General features: G+C 37.4%; 1 protein-coding gene across 3 annotated transcripts; it reads right to left on the reverse strand.

Annotated features, from left to right (window-relative positions):
• Window positions 1-2,113: 2,113 nt before the first annotated feature.
• On the reverse strand, window positions 2,114-20,762 carry LOC144656015 (uncharacterized). Of its 3 annotated transcripts, none has more exons than XM_078516225.1 (6): window positions 20,583-20,762; window positions 12,904-12,955; window positions 8,183-8,533; window positions 6,780-7,532; window positions 5,124-5,448; window positions 2,114-4,257 (listed from the first exon to the last, which is right to left on the reverse strand). In XM_078516225.1, the coding sequence occupies exons 1-6, from the start codon at window positions 20,607-20,609 to the stop codon at window positions 2,727-2,729; spliced, it is 3,039 nt and encodes a 1,012-aa protein (XP_078372351.1). In that variant the 5' UTR covers window positions 20,610-20,762; the 3' UTR covers window positions 2,114-2,726. The 3 variants fall into 3 exon arrangements, with proteins under 3 accessions (XP_078372351.1, XP_078372352.1, XP_078372350.1); XM_078516226.1 differs by lacking the exon at window positions 20,583-20,762 and adding an exon at window positions 13,054-14,011 and having other exon boundaries at window positions 6,780-6,998; XM_078516224.1 differs by lacking the exon at window positions 20,583-20,762 and adding an exon at window positions 13,054-14,011.
• Window positions 20,763-21,018: the final 256 nt, after the last annotated feature.

The following is a 21,018-nucleotide window of genomic DNA, read 5'->3' on the forward strand; positions in this document are numbered from 1 at the left end:
CTTCTACAGGGCCAGAGCTGGAGTGAGATAAAACTTAACGGCTCCTACAAGTGTCGTCGTACTAGCCGTGCATTTAAAATTACTGTTTTATACACCTCGAGTGACTTCTAGTAAATGCATCTCCAAGCTACGTGAGATCCGACAAAGAATTGTGCCATAGTCTTCCTAACGTTGTGTAGCCGTCTGCATTTAATCGTCCCACATATGTGATTAAGGAGTTGTATCACAAACCATGATAGCATTGGTCTCAGGTAACTTGACTTTACATGATTGCTGTTTCGCACGTTCACATTGCTGACCTATTTTATAATCCTAAACTCGCATCAGATTTTAGACTTCGATATATCTAGCAACAGTATACCCTTTGATTTGATGCAATTCTATAGAAACACAGACTGGCAATCTATATACTAATCTCTAGCTAAAATAACCTTGTTTTGTTTTGATTACACGTACAATAGCAGCTTAAAGAAGTTTAAGAAATATACATATACATTACGAAAGGCAAGTTTTATGACATCTTGACAATATTTTTGATTTTTTTTTTCAATACGCTTTTACTAAAAATTATTTAATATTCCAACAAAGCTAAGCACCCAAATCATGAAGTTTTAAGGGCTGATCAGTTTACCAATTTCAATCTGAACTATCAATTAGTGAATGATGAAGCAAAACGCAATTTTTATCTAGTAATTGTCAGTTTGAAACACAGACAAATTGCAAGGTCCAGCCTCGTCCACATCATAAGACTAATTACAGCGTAACATTATTTGTACATCATTAAAGAAAACACCCCATTGTAACACTGTTTAACCCTTTCACTCCCTGAATCGAATTTTGCGTATTTTGGGTAAGTGGATAAAACCCTTATATATGAACATTCAAATGACTTTTTTGGAGCGTTACTTTTAAATGGTACTTTTTATGATGCTATAGAAGTGGCTTTACGGTTTGAGTCTGTGTGCGTGACTATTGAAGTAATGCTGATGACAAAAGCTATCATGTTTCAAACTGAAACTTGACTGTAATTTGAACTTAGCCGCTGTAAGGGGTGAAAGAGTTAAACTTCACAATATCGTAACGCACTTGCATATTACATTCTCTCTCATTAAAGAGAAAGGTCGATGTGTTCAGACGATGTCGATAGACTAGCCATCTTTACTCATCGCACACTATACTGGGTCAAGCAGAAGTACTTTTTCCTTGATGAAGAACAGACGATGACATTCACAAAAGTCCACACAAACCACAGGCAGACCACCCTATGTGTTCGTGGTTAATAATTGTTGACATAAGGTTATGTTGAAATCAATGGCGCATATAGAAGATATATAGAGAAACATTAAGTCGGCGTCGATTTACTACAAAATATAAAGTTTACTCTAAATGATTCAATAAAAGTTAAGATGAAATGCTGAATGTGTCTTGTGTCGTGTTTTTTTTTTTGCCGCCCCGAGCCCTTTAAGACGTTTATTTTGCGAGATCATTTAGCGACCGGTAGAAGAGAGAGAGAAGGGAGAACTTCTTCCTTTATTGAATCATTTAGAGTAAACTTTATATTTTGTAGTAAATCGACGCCGACGTAATGTTTCTCTTATATCTTCTATATGCGCTATTGTTTATATTTTTCAACTTGTGTGTCTGCCTGTGCACAAACCAGTAGCAAGGTTTACAGCTACCTGTGACAGTACCAACCTGCCAAATATTCTCCTCGCTACAACTATAAAGATTTTATTACTGACGAAAAAGTAGTTGCCAAGTTATTTATATCAACATATAACTAAAACCTCCAACACTCTGGAAGACTCAGTCCAATGCAAGCCATTTCTGCCGTAAGGTTTGTTTTTGACTGTTAGAGGAGCTAACCGATCTTTTCTGCTTCACGTTGTGTGATTCACCCTTTGACCTTCCTTTCCGTTGTCACGTTAGCTTTACGTTAATGTAGTTGATGACTATCGTCTATGCTTTTATGAGGATTTCTTGCTTACTCAGTTGTCATGAATGGTTAGTAGTCTTTTATAAAGCGGCCCGATAAATGTCATTTGTTAGGATTTGTACTGCTGTGTAATTTCCGGTGTTATTTACGCTGTTACTCAGTGTTACTTCAGGTTCAGTGTTATTCTGTTGGTAGTTCCCCTTCTCGTTTTCCGAACAATAATCGAGGCAGCCCCAAAATTTTGTCGATGACAGAATTTTCCGAGGCATTCTGTGGCTGAGGGGCATCAACATTGCTTTCTTTGGCATTTTCTACCTCTGAAGTAAGTAAACAGAACACCGTCAGCTATGCAGTTGCTATTAGCAGTGTTAGTTAACAGTTTAGTTTAAGTGGTACAGGAAAGAAAAGTCAAAGGAGAGAAAGTGCACGTGAAAGATAAAGAAACATTCCTCCACCCCCAGAGAAGTTGAAACAGAACCAGAACATAGAACCAAGAATCTTCTGACACAAACGTCTGAAAAAAAAGAGATAGGGAAAGCAAAAGATGCAATGCTGCGAGTTTGATTTTGATATTTTTGCCCGATACCGATGGTCTACATTTGACTGAGTTCCCCGGAATGCTGAAGGTGTTTATCAGTCAATACGCGGCATGTTACGTTTTAGAATGTATTTCCCTCGTTTACCCTATTACGCGAATACATTGAACTTCTGTTTGTTTTACAAGGATATATTTTGGCTACCACCCTATTGATGAACGGCCTTCACCTTCCTTAATTGTATCTAGATACAGCTATACTGCAGTTGAACCATCCCCTGACGGTATAACGACATAAACGTGTTTGCTTTTGTTTTTTCTTTCTCTTCCATCTGACCGAGCCATACCAGTGTGTCTTAAGTTAGGATCTGGTTCTGCAGAAGAATAAGTACCTTTCGCTACGATACTATAAAGATCATCATCGGAACTGTCTGTTGGTAACTCCGGGGGCGGAGGCGTGAAAGGGTGAAAAGATGAAGTTCCCGGTGTGATATTGTAAGAATGCCGCTCAGATAAAAGCAAACTGGAGTTGTTTGCGTATGTATCTGGCATAGCATCCAAGGGGGAAAGGAGTTCCCCCATGCTAGGAGGACGCATCGTACCTTTATTAGCATCCTGCTCCTGCGGAGAGCATCTTTCAGAAGAAACATTTCTGCACTGTAGGACACTTCCTGATGTGTTCCCTTGATCGGCGCTGAAGCTTTTAGCACTTGCATCTTTCTGTCCCGATTTGACACCGTTGTGCTTCTGCCAAATATCACCTGGTTTGTTGTTGTAATTCGGGTTTGTTATTATATTCGGTGCACCATCATTTGTCGGTTTCTCTTTACTCCACTTTCTGTTTAAGTTCGGCGAGTTTCGATGGTTGGAGTAAGGCGTCGGCGCTCCAGCATTGCTGTCAGATGACAGTGTGTTCGAAGGATTGGAAGATTTCATCGTGGAGTTCGGATTCGGCCGTTGATATGACATTGAATGTTGTGAGGATGGCGTGGTGCGTACGTCTTCAGAACCTAGTGAAGGTGGTTTCCCTTGGTAGTTTGACTCTCCATCCCTTCCAGCGGTACCCGGTCCGAGCTGCTTTGTTGGATGACCAAGAGAGTTATACTGTGCACTTCTAACGTTTGACGGCTGTTGAGATTCACTTCCAGGTTTTTGCTGCCTGTTGTTTAAAGAGCCACTTGCAGAGGGGTACTGATTTACCAAAGTGCCCCCTGAAACAGACCTCGCTGGTGATTGGGGTTGTGAGGTGGTGTTTACAATCCCAGAGTTAGACATTCCATTCACAGGCGCTGGTTGTGCACTTGGTGGCCAGTTATGGGGATTACGCACAGGGGAATGACAATATCCTCCATTTCCAGTTGCAGCCCTCTGTCGGGGTAGTGTCCTAGCAGGCGACTGATTTTGTGAGGCGTGATCTGAATGTAATCCTTGTCGATTGTGAGGAGATACGTTTCCGGCGCTTAGGTGGCGAGGTAATCGTACTCTCTCGTCGGGATAATTAGTCATGCCTTGGCTGTGATGCCTTTCGTGACTTCGGGATACGTTACCGGTGCTATAAGCTCTGTCTCGTCGCGGTGTTCCGCTTTTGGGCTCACTTAGGGTACGGCTTCGACATGGAGTTGACGGTAGACTGGAAATCGCACCATTTCCAGGCAGATTTATTGGATTTGGATTGGTCACAGAACTTGGAGCTTTATTATTATTATTGCCACTGTTAAACATTGGGTTGACGTGAATATCTGTTCCATCGTCTTTTTTCGCTGTTCCATTTTCCATACCAGAATACCTGTTGTCAAAAAGTATTCATCAGTAAGTTTGTCAGTGTTCGGGCGCTTTCCATTTGTCAGAACAGGCCGCCCAGACCGGTATATTCGACAACAGAATTCCGTTGGATTTGTCCTGTCAAATCAGTCAGTACATAAATATTATACATTGTTAGGAAAATTGTTAGGAAAATCTCGTGTAAAAGGCTCATTTCACATTAACCATTTACACGGACCGGTCGGCCATTTCTGAAAAATCAAAAGCGCCCTTAGTATTTATTGAACAGTTGTTTACAATGCCTATTCCTCGCAACTCATCATTGAATTTTTACCGATTTCAGCAGCTCATCATTCGCAGTTATATCTCTGTAACTGTCAAAGACTGATAACAGGGCTTTGCCTTTCTCAACGAACGAACAACATATGAGTGGAAAACGAGAGGAAACTCGAGGATCGTCAATATCTGTTAATATGCAGTGTTAGTGCAAATTTCTCGTTGGAGGGCTTTGATTTTCCAACATGCGATAATAAAAAAAAAATAACAGTCTGGGTTTTTTGTTTGGAAAAAAAGACAAAGTTGCTAGACTACTATTTTTAACTTATTTTAACGACTTTGATCATCTAGAGATAAGGTGAAATCGATTTTTGATTCACCTTGATGAATACTGATGGATGGCTCTCTCTTACCACCGCTTACATATACTCACTAATAGCTTTCTAAACTCTGGCCCGCGGCATACATAAACACATTTTACAACTCAAAGCCTCCTTCTGAAAACTTCTTGATATTTTTTTTGTTTGTCTTCTACACATGCTTTTGAACAATAAGCCCAGGATTATTTTGGAAGTTAATGGTAGTCTACCACGGAAATTGCCCTTTTTCTCATACCTGTCGATGTTGAACTCTTTGGGAACATGATTATTGACATCATGAGCAGTAAATACAATCTCGGGTCCTTTTGGAAGGATTATTCCATCGGGTGCCTCCTCTGCATCGGCTAATTTCTCACCCTTTCCAGGAACATGTCCGTTCTGTTTCGTTGTCTTCGTTTCTTTGGGTGGAGCTATGTATCTCTTGGGTTTGTGCATAATGTCAAGCTTCAGGAAATCCTTCTTCTTCTGGAGAGTTAGAAAGCAAGCCACCACTGCTACCATTATTATTGCCGCCGCCAATGCACTCAAAAGAAACACCGTCAAATATGTCGATGAATTTTCTGCAACAAGATGATAGGAAACTTGCAAATATATTTGTGATTTGGCAGGAAGGAATATAAATATAACGTGTTGGCCGTCACGCTACCACGTCGGTAACGTATCAGTGGTGTGACGGCCGACGAGTTGGCCAACGCGTTGATGGGATCGGACTCGTTACCTTTCCCAAATAATCTACATAACGTACATAACGTCTAAAAAATATGATTAATGTCGAACCTGGTGCGCTGCTTTTATAATTTTCAACACGTGACGCACTAGCGTTTGGATCCGAAAAAAATGCATTGAATTTGTTTAAAGAAAGTGGTCAAAATTGGATGAAAGCTCTCATCAATGATTTTAAACGATCGAGGGCCAAATGAAATCCTAGAAAGCATTAGGACAGCAGCATTAAAAACGGATTACCAAAAGCACAACTTCATTTTTCGCAGGACAGAAATCAAGCTTTGGTTCACTTGTATACAAGGTACTCTATAATATTCAGAAATGCATGTTTCTTTTTACTTAAGTCAAAAGGATTTTTCCACAGAAACGTAACTAAATTTCATTGTGCTTTTCCTGTTTACAGCCTACGTAAGAATCCAAAATAATAGCACAAACTGGCCATTTTCATTAAAGAATGAATCAGGTGCTGTCCACTGTACTAGCATCACTATCATTTCGAAAAGCGTTCATTAGAAAAGTCATATGTCAATTAAACCCATTGCAGTAGCAAAGTGGGTAACATAACCATGGAATGAAATTTATTCAAGCAAGTGAAATGACATTCATATCAAAACGGAAACTAAGTATTAGAGATCTCTATGTTATATATTCAACATTGCTACCGTTTTACGGACAGTTATTTCAAGTACAAGCCAAGCGTAAAGTCTTGGTGCCGTTTTTTACTGCCAACGTTCCAAGGCGTCATTAAAGGGACTATGTCACGGGGATTTCGCAGATTTTTGGTCTAAACTGTTCTGAAATAAGTGGTAAGCAACTTAACCCATGAAAAACATATCTTTTAACATTAAACTAAAGTTGTAACCTTTATTGGGAGATAGAAATCAAACTCTGGCTATTAATTTTTTTAAGGCGCGCGGAAACAAATTAAAAACGTTGGATAACGTTTTCAAATTGCAATCCACTTTCCATCCAGGCCATCCACAGCCAAACACGCTTTTAAACAGTTTTATTGCTCTAAAATAGCAATTGTTAATAAAACTGGACCATTATTTTTAAGTTTCCTACTACAAAAATATTAAGTTTGGTTGTCCAAAAATATGTAAAAATCCGTGGCATAATCCCTTTGATGTGCAATTTGAAAAGTTGAAAGTCAAGCCGCGTATCTCACCTTTCATATGAAGAAACCAGAGATAAAGCGATCCTGCCACTCCCATGACGACCTCTGGCCTTGCCTGCTGCATGACCACTGGTGCAGCGCTGGAGACAGCCTTGGATAAAGGTCCCTTGCGAGTTGTCAGTATGATTGGTCGTACAGTGGTGGGTATGGAGGATTCTGTCCCGTTTGGTGATGTGTCGGTACCGTTCACTTGTATCGTGATTTGTACACCTGCGGACGTGGTTGGAGTCTTAGTTTTTTTGTCTCGGTCATTGGTTTTTGTTGTATTTGTTGACACAACAGGAATAGTTATCGGTACACTAGCATCAGATTTTAACACTGTTATGTTCGGTTTCACTGTACTGATACCTTTACTTACCGTATCCGGTTTCTTAGACGTTATGGGTTTAGTAACGATTGGTAATGTTGTCGGCGTCACTTTTGTCGACTTGTTAGTCATCATGACTGGCTCTTTGGTCGATACAATAGAAATTTTGGAAGTTGTTTTAACAGGACGTTTCGGTGCAGTAGTGTGCTTTGTTGACATAGGTGCTTTAGTCGTGCGTGTTCGACTCTTTCTCACAGTGGAGTTTGTGCGAGTTTTCTTTCGTTTAGTCAAAGTGGTTACTCTCTTACGTGTGGGTGTTACTTTAGGTGTTTTATGTTTAACTACCGGTGGTGTTGGTGAAGTGAAAGGAGCAGTGCTGTAACTAGGTGTGGTAGTGTAGAGAGGAATGGTCCTGATTTTCAATTCATGTTTGTTCACTGAAGAAGAAGAAAAAGAAAAGAAGAGAATAGAAGTATGCTCGTGAGAGGCAAAGATACAGATACGAACTGGATAAGATCGTATCAAAGTTGAAAGTGAGATAGTTTAGATATAAATATTACTAGATTCTTTAAGTGAGTTAAGGTGCATATCAACACATCGACCAATTTGAATCGCCGGAGAACACAAGAAGAGTTTCGTTTGAACTGTTTTAGATATAGCATTTATCTTAATTTTTGTAACTGCAAAAGTAGCAGTATACTCGCATCAGCTAATACAGGTACTTGAACTAAAACTAATGTCACTTATCAGCGTTTATCCCTATGTTTAAGAAACATCTCGTATTTATTTCAGCCGGTAATCTTACGAGGAAAGACATTTTACACTGGAAACTACCAAAACTATCATTGTTATTTCTATTTGAACGTTATCTTTCCTAAAATTTGATAGTTTTCTTTGATCTCGAAATTACAGAAAGTCACGTTTTCTTCACGCAACATATTATAATGTCCGTGGAGAAAAAACGATGCTTTTTAAGCCATTTGTAAATTTCTTTCCTAAATATACTGTATCTTCCGGTTACACCAATATTAAGTATAACGTCAGGTCATAATTCGAACGTGTGATAATTTAAATAAAAAATACTCACCACACGCGTAAATAACTTTGAGAAATTTGTAAATTCCTTTACAGTGATTTCCAAAGTAAGTTGCATTCACGGTAACAATGCAGCGCCTCTTTTTGTCGCACAGTTTCATTATCTGCGAGGTGACATTCATCTCAGGACAGACCGAGGTATCGTCGGTTTCATTAGCCAGAATAACTGACTGATCCACCAGGCCTTGTCTAAAAGGACACAAAGTGCGCCCATCCTCTTCGCGTCCGTATGTAGCAGCATAAATCACCATTGCAAGAGACGTGTTTTCACATTTGAACTTGAGCGTCGTTCCCTGGCAGATGACTTTAGAGGCCACTCTTCCTACATCCACAACGCGGACCTCTGAAAGAGAACAAAATCGTGAATCATGAGGTGTGTTCCACTGGGGGGTCCGGATCAGGATCAGAAATCCAATATCACTTGCATCACGGTACTTGAAAGGAACCGATGGATCCACTGTGGACAAGGATGCATCGGTTCCTTTGACACACCATGATCAGAGTGTTCTTGGTTAACTGATCCTGCTCCGGGTCATCCCAGAGGAACACACCCATAGTTCCTTGCAAGAAGGCAGTCAGGAATTTCATAAAGTGACAAAAAATCTCCTTCTCTATAAATAAAGGCATTTAGACTTCCCATTACACTTCTTCATCGGGTTAGGCAGATTTTAAACAGCACATTAATGGTTAAGAAACAGAACTACGAATAATCTTGATATAATGTCAAGAAAACAGGTGCCAAAAAATAATACGTGAGCTGAAGCAGTAAAAATTGTCTTGACACTGCGGGAAATGCACTGAGACTATTATTAAGAAGGAGTTTATGTTGACGTGAGAAGTTAAAAGTTAAAACCCCGGTAACTCGAACTCGGATAATTCGAACAACCCCGCTAACTCGAACTAAATTTCGTTTCCCTTGATCAAAATTTTGGATCTAATTTACCCCGATAACTCGAATTCAGTCCGGTTCTTGCAACTCGCCACGGTTGCCCTTTGATTAGAGCAACGAACAGATCACGTATTTGACAGCCATTTTCCACTCTTATCATAAGAATTTATGATCGTGTTAGAGTTTCTGACGAGATAAGTTTAATTTGCACTGTACTGTGTACTGAAGTGCTGAAAAAACAGTACACTATCAGTTATTAACTTGGAAAATTAAATATTCAATCGACCCCGATAACTCGAAACCCCGTTAACTCGAACTGTTTTTCGTTTCCCTTCAGAGTTCGAGTTACCGGGGTTCTACTGTATATGGAAATTTTATACTAGAGACGGATGATCCGTCTGAACGAACTTGCATTTTAATTAGGCGAGCATTTTTTAGTTCGTTTGATAATTCGTCTGTGTATAAATACGGGCAAACAGACGGATCATCCGTCCAGACCGTGAACTTTCTGCATAATTCGTCTGCCAAGACGAACTTGCCAGATAGTTTATCTGGACGGATGATCCGTCTGTTTGCTCGTATTTATACACAGACGAATTATCAGACGAACTAAGAAATGCTCGCCTAATTAAAATTGAAGTTCGTTTAGACGGATTATCCGTCTCTAGTAGAAATCGAGCCAGGAAACAGTCAACATCTTATCTTAAGGAAAGCTTGTAAATCAGTCAGCTCGTCAATTCTTCCACATCCCGCATGGTTTACTGAAACCGATAATTCCTGAAAATGCGCGACCTTTTACTTTAAAAGTTCCTAATTGTCAAGACGAAATTTTCTTGGTAGTATTTATGGGATTGCAAAACATGTTTAAAAAATAATAATAATTTGTGTGTTGACATCCGAGCTTAATTAAGCGATACGAGAAATGGGAGGATCCGCGCTTATTTATTTAGAAGAATTAAAGCTCAGACCATTTTCTTCATTTCACAGGTAGTATATTTAAACTTAAGAAAAAAATTTGGAGCAGTCTAAGAACTATAAGTTGTCTTGAAAACAGTATACAGACATTTTCATTTCTTCGTGATGAAATTAAGTATGTAGAACTATTTGGAGCAAACATGTCACAAAATAATTAAATTTATTAAGAAATTGAAAGTAAACACATTGCAGTCATTTACGCTAGGCAGATGTAAAACATCTCGGGTATAACAAAAACAACAGCAACAATTGAAAATGGCGTTCTAAGAACTTGGTTAAACTTTTTCTAAAAGAGGTCTGTTCTTTTATTTTTTCGGACATACATCTAGCTTAATACTTTTGCCATATATTTCAATTAAAAGCCCTAGTGACAAACTTGGAAAAAGCTTGTATATTGATAACTTATTAACACTGGAAAAAAGATAGGGTTTATTAAATTCTGGTGAATTTTCCCTGTTATTTGGACATAAAAAGCACCACTTTATTAAAAAAAAAGGTGTGGTTAAATTTTGCGTGAATTTTAATTTTGTCAAAAAATAATCCAACGAAGTCGGTATGTTTCTTTCAGGTCTAGAACTCACTGTACTATAAAACTACAGTTAAATCACTTCAAAAGGAAGCAATATATTATAATAACATCATAGTTGATATTTTACAGGATGGAATTTGCACGAAAGAAAGGTTGGCATTCTTTGCTACTCGTAAATGAAGAAAATTATTAATTAGACAAAAAATGGAAAGGTGAAAATTCATCCTCTTGCTAATTAGTTGTGGTTTCGTTACTTAAAATGTTTCGATCGATACACAAACAATAGCTTCAAAGGACTCGCAACATATTGTAAACTTTTTAATTGAGTGCGACATGTTGAAAGAAAGATATGTCCACGGCGTCATTAAAAGCAACAAATTTGGAACAGTCTCATTGTTTTGGAGAAAATCGTTTCTTTTTTTAATAATATTTTTTCTATGACGTTGGAAGACGCCAGGGGCTATATTAAGACAGCTGGAAAGAAAAGACGCTGCCAGGGCACAACTTTGTTAAGAATACATTACAATTCCCTTTGTTACCAGTTTGCTTTTACACTTTTCATCCGATCGTAGACGATCATGTCATGTTGAAATTGCCAAAAGACGTTTGTGAAAGGATGTTTACAAATATGGTTAAAAACATCTTTTTCCGAACCAATTACTCTGCCCCATATGCAATGAAAAGAATAACTTGATGGTTTTCTTTCGTGATCTTTGCTTCGAGCTCTCGCAGACCGGCAGTCTTTTGAGCAAAATCATCATTTATAATTTATTGATAAAGAAGTCTGAATTTTCGCTTATGTTCTGGCAGTCGTTTAGGTTTACAAGGGTTCGTACTTGCCGGCCATGAAAAATACATGATGATAAAGTGCTGTTTATGCTTGTAATCTATCATTTTGGATTTCGTGAGAGAATTTCATGCAAATATCTCCAAGTTAAGTTCTAATTAGATCTCCAGGCGAGTCAAACTATGAAAGTTGTAAAATATTTAATAACGTCGTACTAGAAAAGGTTCAGTTGAATTATCTGAACAAAAAAGTTCCAAAATAATGTTCAAATATCAGAATTCTTTTAAAAACCAAAATAAAGGTTAACAGAAATACTAAAGATTACAATTGTTGTTATTTTAAAGAAATCAAAATTTCAACTTGACGATAAAGTCGCGAATGCTTTTAAAATATCGTCTGTCGTACTTACGCAAATACTCGGTACAAAATATAGAAGTTTTTTTTTTACTAAACGTATAGTGCAAAGGAAATGAATTCACAACAGAGCGTATGAAAAACCCAAAGAGACTTTTTTTGTTAGCTGTAATTAACGAACGCAAGATAATAGATACAGATGTGTCCATTCCAGAACGAAAGATTAGCGTGTGTACAAAAGTTGCCTAATTATTGGACTTTCTTGAGAAATAACTTCCCTTGTGGACCTGACGCGGCAAGTGTTAATGAAAATAACACAAAAAAGGGCAATTATCGGTAATAACACCAGTGAGAAAGCAACATAGAAAATCTACTCTTTAAATTTTCTCTTCCACTTAAAAATGCACCCGCTTGAGAAGCTCGTTAGGGTTCCCTTGAATTTCTTTGAGGCGTGTTGAGCTCAGACACAACTCATTTTTGTATGCATATTTTATTCTGTAAAACAAACACTTGTTTTTTTATTATTAATTTCGCAAATCTAACCACATATGTTTTCTCAATGGACGCTTGTGGCTTCTAACTTTGGCATCGCCGTCTTGCATTTGAAATGTTTGGAAATTTTTAAAAATGGCAGTCTTCTTTTTTGTCAGGCAGTATCAAGGAGAGCCTTCTACGATCGCCTTGAAAAAATACATCGTTTTACTTTTTTTCGCAGTCAAAGAACTCATTCGGAGATAAGCTTCTTGTATACATTTGCGGTTATGAACGGAATACTGAATGAATAGCAATTCTTACCACAACGGCTGTCTGACAATGCTTTGCTAATTTTTCCCCGCTTTTTCTTACTACACAATTAACTTTTCAAAAAAAGAATTCGAACCATCAACAGACGCAATACTATTAAACTTAGAAAGATAAATGCGCTGACTTTATAATCACTCCAAATGTTGAAGGTATTCACTGAAGGGACGAGAATTGAAAAGCAGTATTTTTGGCTTCTCATTTCTTGATTTTCATCTACTGTCAAACTAAACGGGAAATAAATGATGTTACAATTTTGCGCACTTGAGAGACTAAAATTCCGCGCGCAAACTGAAAACTTTTGAAGATCGGTTCTACAACCACAGACAACCCAGATTATTCAGACCGTATGCAAGACAAAAATAACTTGAGACTTACCACCATTGTTAACCGAGATGGTCAGCTTCAGTACAAGGATCACAAGGCTAATCTGGGTGAAGGAAAAACAAGCAGATTAAAAACCTGTAGGTACAAGAAAATGTGTTGCGCTTGAGATCAGCTGCATGTGAAAATATCTCGCAAATTTACCTTTACAAGCACCGAGAAAGAATTAAAAATAATCATCCCGGACTACAGTCATCGAACTTTTCTGTTTTGCTCAAGATTCCTCTTTCCTTTCCGCGGCAAGTTGTCCTGTGATTCAGTACGTGTACATGACCTAATTTGAAGTTGTGGATATTGTTGTCACCCAAATTGACTTGCCCGTCCGGGTAAGCGAAGTTTATGGTGATTTTCATTAATTTTAATGCGCTTTTAGGAGGCAGAGCTGTCGCTCTATTTGAAAGGCGTTCAGTCCACTAAATCAAATTTCGTCCGAATGTCTGTTGATAAGCGATCGTTGTTTGGCGAGATCTCGCAGAGAAGCCGTAAAATTCTCTTCGGAAAAAATCCTGATCAATTTGATCTATGGTGCTAGGTGTTAAAGTGATAAATCCCGCTTAATTCCGAGGTAAATTCAGCAGATATTTTTGGTTTTCTACCCAAATTTAATTTAATCGTTTCACCACCTGCTTGGAAACATCACCTGTTCCCCTAATATGGGCAATGAGTTGTCAAATACACCAAGCAGTAATTGCAGTCGTACGTTGACAACTATAAACAGCGCACAAAGCCCATTGGAACTGCACAAAAGGCAAACAAAATCAAATTACTTGAGACACTGGACTCTGTTTACAAATTTACATCCAGGGAGGTATTCAAGGTCGCACTGCAAAATGGAATAACAATGGACGCGAAGATATTCGCATTCAGGTTCAAATTGCCAATTTTAAAGCAAAATTCTACAGAGTGCTTGAGTTAAGTGCGAAGAAAAGATGCGCTTCAAAAATGCTATCGAATGACGCTTGATCTCAAAGACCATGACACTGTTTTGTAGCATAAAAATCATAATCATATGCAAAATATCTAAAGTGATAACATGATAAGTTTCTTTTTTCTAAGTAGTTTAGATAAATCTCTTGGCATACAACAAACGGAGTTTAAGGCGACCTCAATACTCATGTCGTTTTTTGCTTGACTCTTAATGTCCGGCTTTCGAGACCACTTAGTCAGTGATCTTTATAATAAGTTGAAAGAAAATCGAAATTGAAAGTAATTTATAAATATTTTTCTTTGAAAACAAAGTATATGTATTTCTGGATAATTCTTCTTCATAAAAATTGCTTCAAATAATTCTCAAAAGATTCCGCTTTTTTTTTTTCTTTTTACCTCCCCAAGTAGACTTAACATTTTTACTCCGAAACGTTTTACAGCGCCTGTATAAAATGAAACAAATATATTCGGCTTCTTGTTTTATAACAAAATATTACGAAAACAGTACATGTTAACAATCACCTATGTTTTTCAATAAGTTAAAATTTCTATTCACGAAACCTATTGTAATCTATTATTAATCACCCAACTTCATAAAGAATTGTTAAAATAAAACAGTTGCATTTTTTGTCCTCTATCTCCCCTCCCTTGTAAAATGACAAACAAAAAAGCTTCTTTTAAGTTGAGGATGACATATTCTAGGTAGGTGGCCTTCGTTTTAAAACAAACCGTATATTTAATGGTTTAAAAATAACCCTTTGTTCGCAGAGATTTTAATGGACTTGACGAGTCCGTGTGCATATTATAAGATAGTTCGATACTATACATTTTCTCCTTGTCAGTTCAAACCATTTCTTCTTGAAAATTATATGAATTTTTTTAAGCGTTAGTTGAGAGAATTTGGTTCTGCTAAGACAGCATTTCATTGTTATTATGTATATTATTATTTTGTTTATTTCTGACACCTGTCTATTTGATATTGTGTTAATATGGTAAAGAGAAATAAGTAAATGATCTCTGTTTAGAGTTGACAGGTAAAGAAATCTCGTCACGTGATACACAAAAGCCGATAATAAAAAGGCAAAAACATACATGGTTCCTTAATGAACTGTCAATCAACATAGAACATTAAAATTCCGAAGACATATTCCGAGAACTGAATAAACGTCACGAGTAGCCGCCCCAGAGAAGAGCAATAAATTTCAATAATTCTTTCTTCATCTCTGGCCTTCGTTGGCACTGTCTCGCTTCCGTTTAAACAAGTAGCACGTTACTGATGAAATCGGGCTGTTTAAAAGATCATTTAAACGACAAAACAAGAGAATGGAGGCGAAGTCGTCCATTGGACAAACAATTCGCACATCCGTGGAATCGGGCATATAAAGTTTTAGCCAAGTTCAATAAAAATAAAAAATATGGCCGCTTAAATTCCACCACGCGTATACAGCGGCTATATTGTAAACTTTAATGAAAAGATGTGAATTTACTTGACAGAATGTGCGAGAATGATGAAAATGTTCGTAACTTGACAACTTGACTAATACGTTTTGTTTAAAGTGGCATTTCAGCCAATACCTCTGGTTGGCTGATAGTCTGCCACACAAATGCCTTTTCTCCCTTTAAATGTTTACAGATCAAATAAAATGAATCAGTAGAATTTCCAAAAACATAGGAAGAAGAAGATATAATGATCAATTAAAGTAAAATCGCGAAGAACATTCATTTTAGCTTGATGCAGAAGCCAGTGAAAAATATCTGGCAACGCTGTTAAAGATGAAAACGTTTGCAGCGGCGCGGCGTGTCTTGTTCTTGTTTTTAACTTTTTCTCATTTTCTCTGGTTTTACTTTTTTTATCAAAAAAGCGGTAAAACAAGATAACAAAACTACACAATTAGAATACTGCCAAAAAGTGCTGTTTTTACACTACTAAACTAAAATCATTTAATACTGACCTGAATATATAACTTCGTAGTTTTCTTAGACTTCATGGCTAATTTGATAATTCTTTCCCAAACGATTTTAGAGGAAAACGTTAAGCACGGGTCAAATGCCCAACATTCTGTTTTGCGATCTTCGGTTTTTCAGATAAATCTCGATAGTCTTGATTTTTGCTTACTATCGAACTTATTTATTACGTAGGTGGTTAACAATTAACCAATTAGAGAAAATAAAAGCCGGCAACATGCTGTTTGTCGTCCTGTTTACTAACACGGAGCCTTTGGGAGCCCCTTGTTCCTGGTTGTTCCAGGTGATGAGTTAATTTAATCGACGATTTCTCTTTTGAACACGAATCTTTTTGTTACAATGTGGTTAACTTTGTCACTTTGACGATGGTCAACCTGCCGTTAGTTTCGTTACGTTTCATTACGCCGTTGGGTGCTTCTTGTTCCTAGTTACTCAGCGTCCTAGTTACTCAATTCTTGTCAGCTTAATTCTTCCTGGTGACAGAAATCTATCTTCGTGATGTTACTAAGCTTATTGTATTCTAGATTGATTCTTTGTTGCTGTTTATCGAATTGCGTAACTTTATACAGTATCTACATACCATGTTCACTTTGAGAACGTTTTTGTGAACTTTTTTTGTGAATTAAGTTGCTGGAAGCGGTTAAAAAAAGTATTTTAAGTTTGACTTGAAGGGTGCCACTTCTTGTATCTTGTTAGGTGACATTTCTCCCAAACGTTTCTTTGCGACCTGTATAGTTCTTCACTTGACAAGTGCATTTTGGCCAATCTTGAGAAGACTTGTTTGCTATCTCTTTTTTGATGTTTACCACCAAAGTATAGCCCTGCCTTAATATTGAGATTATCTTTCAAATAACTTTGTCCTAGGTAGTATGGGTACTCAAATTAGTTTTTTTGCTTCTAAATTAGCATTCTTTTAGTTGCATAAGCTTTACTTTCGCATCTGTTTATTACGTACGACGTGGCTGACAATTTGACAGTCGACAACATGTTGTTTGTCTTCTTGTTTACTAACATTGCGCCTTTGGGAGCCCCTTGTTCCTGGTGACTTAAAGCGATAAGCAAAGTTAACTTAGCTAATAACTCTCTTTCGAGGCTGATTCTATTTCTTTTCTGGTTACATGTTTGCCACTTTGACAATGTTCAACCTGCTGTCTGTCTGCTTAAGTTTTAATACGCCGTTGGGTGCCTCTTGTTCCTAGTTACTCAACGCACTGGTTAATTAATTCTTGTCAGCTTACTTCTTCCTGGTGGCAAAAATCTATCTTTGCGATGTTACTAAGCTTACTGTATTGTAGATTTTTTTTTGTTACCGTTTATCGATTTGTGTAACTTTATACAGTATCTACATACCATGTTCACATTGTGTCTTGCATACATGACAGGAATTTTTAAAACCTTTCTGTGAATTAAGTTGCTGGAAGCGGTTTAAAAACGTATTTTAAGTTTGACTTGAAAGGTGCCACTCCTTGTATCTTGTAAGGTTACATTTCTCCCAAAGGCTTATTTTTGGACCTGTATAAGTGCTTTTTGACCAATCTTGGGAAGACTTGTTTGTTATCTCTTTGATGTTTACCACAGAAGTATAACACTGCCTAAATTTTGGGATTGTCAAAGGCTAGTATGGATATTCTAATATCAAGTTTTATTAGCAGTACACTTTTACCGCTTTTAAATAAGAATTCATTTTGTTGCGTTTGCCAGCCTTCGTATTCATGACATAATTTGATATTTATACTACAAAAGGTGTAATCCCGATTTCTGTAACCCTCGATTTCTCTGAGCTCTCGATATCTCTGATCAGCAGGGATTTGCTACAGCAAATACATAAGAAGAACCAAGAAAGATTTAATACTGCTCGACGTTTCGGAGTCATCTTGACTCCATTATCAAGAGACTTGTACAGTATGCAAATAAGGAACGCAACAAAATAGGCATAAAACAAAGAACGACCTAAACGAAACCTTAGCGCGGATGGAATCCGTTTGCACGTTAAGTGTTGGCTTACGCATGCGAATGTACAATATTTCTTTCACGAGGCAATCACATTTGCCGCTACATTTTGTGATGACGCGAAATTGTTCGATGAAGCGTTCAGGTATTTCGCAATTGTATTGCGATAGAGCAGTTTTCAATTGAGTGTCGAAAAACCAAAACCAAAGTAATTACTCTGGCCAATCACAAAGGACACAGACAATCGAGTGAACCAATCAAAACTCGAAGCAAATACACGTCGCCGGCACGAAGCGCGGGAAAACGTGCGCGAGCGAGTCACAATTGGTTTTGGTTTTACTCCTGATTGGCCGAGAAAGTGGCGCGAAATTTTTAAACCAATCACTAAGCGTAGTAAACGCAAAACCAAAGCAAACGCAATTAACTTTCGACACTCAAGTGAAAAACGCTCTATCTCGAACCAATTAATGTCTCCCTTGGAGGTTCTAAAAATCGAGATTCCACTGTATCGTAATCAATGCAAATCATAATAAATGCAATCACAAATTTGGCTATAAAGATAACCACAATCCACACTCCCAATTACCTCGTGGTTATTCATATTATCAGAAGCTCGTAAGTCTAGCTTATGAACTTCCGATATTATATAAAATATGTAGTTTATAAAATAAGCAGCAGAGGCAAAAAGTGTTTCTTAAAATTGGCGTGTTGACAAATGCCCTTTTGGACCAATCAGTTTGCCCGTTTTGTACTTTTATAAATTTATATCGCTTCCGAAATTCTGTGTTCGACCCAATCCAAAAGTATAAACCGAGCGCAGCTAATTAGGGCTTATTTCAGACAAATCTTCTTATTTGGAAATGACAAGCCTGAAATACCACCTGTACTAATTAACGTTCGCCATATATTTAAAAAGCGAAATCTAGATTAATTATTGTATTTACTCTCAGCAGACATTAGTCAATAAAAAGATAATTGGAGATAACCCTGTTCTTAGAGTGGCATATGCCGCCTTTGGTGTTCCGCGATAATGTTTTTGTAGTGCAAACATGGGAGCAGACACAAATCAAACAATTTTTAAAATTCGACGCAGGTTTGTCTCTGTTGTTAAAACTTTGGTGTAAACATCTAACAAATATATTTCAGAGTCGATATGATAAGCGATCTAGGGAATCACAATGATCAAAGTCTCCAAAAAAATTATCAACGGACATGAGCAAAGGCCCTCATTTTATTGCAACGAATTTATCCCCCCCCCCCCCCCCCCCATTAACGAAAATTAAATAAAGTCGTTTTGCTTTTTACTTTATGTCCTTGGCCGAGGCCCAAGTGGAGATTATGCATTTAATTTTTTCGCTTTTAAAACGGGCGGTTGTTCGAAAAAGGCGGCGAATTTTATTTTGTAATTATTTTGTTTGAGTTCTGACAGTTCTATCATTTGCTTCATCCTGCCTGTGCTTCGCTTTAACAGCGCTTCAAAAATGTATCGCTTGTTTACTTAATTCGAAGCCTTTTTTGCCTTATTATTTTCACGAAGTTCATCGATATATCTTAACTTTTTTACTAAATCAGTACACTGTGACCATTTTCAGGTTCGTTACAGTCTCCATAGCCATTTTAGCTAACGATATGTTTACATCATATGTTTTATAACAATTTAATACAGCACCCAACTCGAACGCTTTGCTCTACAAAACCCAACACACAACTCCGTTGTTTTAATTACGAATATCGACCACCTTTTGTTATTTGCTCAGTGGGAAATGTGCGCAATAAAATTGTAAGGTATCTTGATATATCAACGTTTTCAGGAAATTCATAATGTTTATTTCAAAACAATTTAAATATCACGAGTATGTGAATGGCAAATTTTGGAAAAATCTGAGCCCGTAAACCGTGTTGCCATGTTACAATATTTTTGTTAATGTCATTATTGTTCACAAAGTAACACATGGGTTACAATTTGGTTAAAACCCGTTACTTAATCATTACATGACGAACAACTATGCTACAAAATCTTTCATCAATATCTCAAGCACCCTGACTTTGACAATTAGCATAAAGCGCTTCAAACAATTTCTGTTTGCATTGGCTCCCCCTCCAGAATGACAGAAACTTCTTACGCTTTCTCAAATATAACAATACTTGTTAAAGTAATTTATGTGACTGAGGGACGATGAATACACGAAAGCGCGTGTAATGTTTGACTGAGTTTTGCATTACAAAGACACCGTTCAATTTCCGCTCTGTGGGATCTGGCTTAACGTATCGGTTATTCCACGCATTATTAAAAGAAAGGCATCCAGCAATGTTTTTCATGTGACTGCATATATGTGCACACAATACAAGCGTTCCTAACATGCTGAGATTTTCTGATATTCGTATACAAAAATATACTTCTATAAAACAGCGTTTTATATCACAAAGCGACTAACACGTGCGCATAAGAAGAAATAATTTGAAAGGGAAAAGCCACATGTCTTTACGTATTTGCTTCGATTAAAAAAATAATTAGGATATTTTTTTTCTTTTCCATCCGTCGCAGAAAAATCAGTTAATTTCTATCGACACTCAAATTCGTTTCTTTCCGATTCGTTAACAGCGTTGGCATAATCAGAATTTATAATGTACATTGTATTATATATCCTCTCTTATTATGTAAAGAAAGACATCAGCCTTAAGGGTTTTTAACTTGGACGGGTTGCTAAGAAAAACAATAGCTACCTCACGGACCATGCAGACGACGGCCTTTGCCAATACTGTTTTTCTTTCCTCGCTATGATTTTCATTTATTTTACTGTTGGAGAAGAATTAAATGGTCTAATACTTACTGCAGACTTTTTCCTCGTCCATGCCATTCCTCGGCCAACGTCTTTACAAACCGGTATTTATTGCATGTATCATCAGAGGATACAGCTGTTGTCGACCAGTTCAGAATCCACGATACGGTTATGGTTATTTCGCCATTTGAAGTTATTCAGAAAAAAAGTTTGCTAAACTGAAATTTCTGAGTATTTATCTTCCCTTTCTTCATTTTCCTCTTTCCGCTTGCTCAGCGTACATGAACGTAGTTAAACAAACATTTGGCGGTGGACCAAGCAAAAGTTCACAAACCAATTAAACGACAGCAGGTGATGTATGCGAGGAGAATGGGCCGAGTGGAAATGCGGTGCGCTGTTCTCCAGAAAGGACATTGGTAAAATGTAGTTTATGTTAAAAGGGCTAGGTCACACAATTTTAAGCAATTTCTGCACTGACCATCTGATA

The sequence above is a fragment of the Oculina patagonica genome, chromosome 6 (genome assembly GCF_052425735.1).
Source record: "Oculina patagonica isolate OP01 chromosome 6, crgOcupat, whole genome shotgun sequence".
NCBI classification, from domain to species: Eukaryota; Metazoa; Cnidaria; class Anthozoa; order Scleractinia; family Oculinidae; genus Oculina; species Oculina patagonica.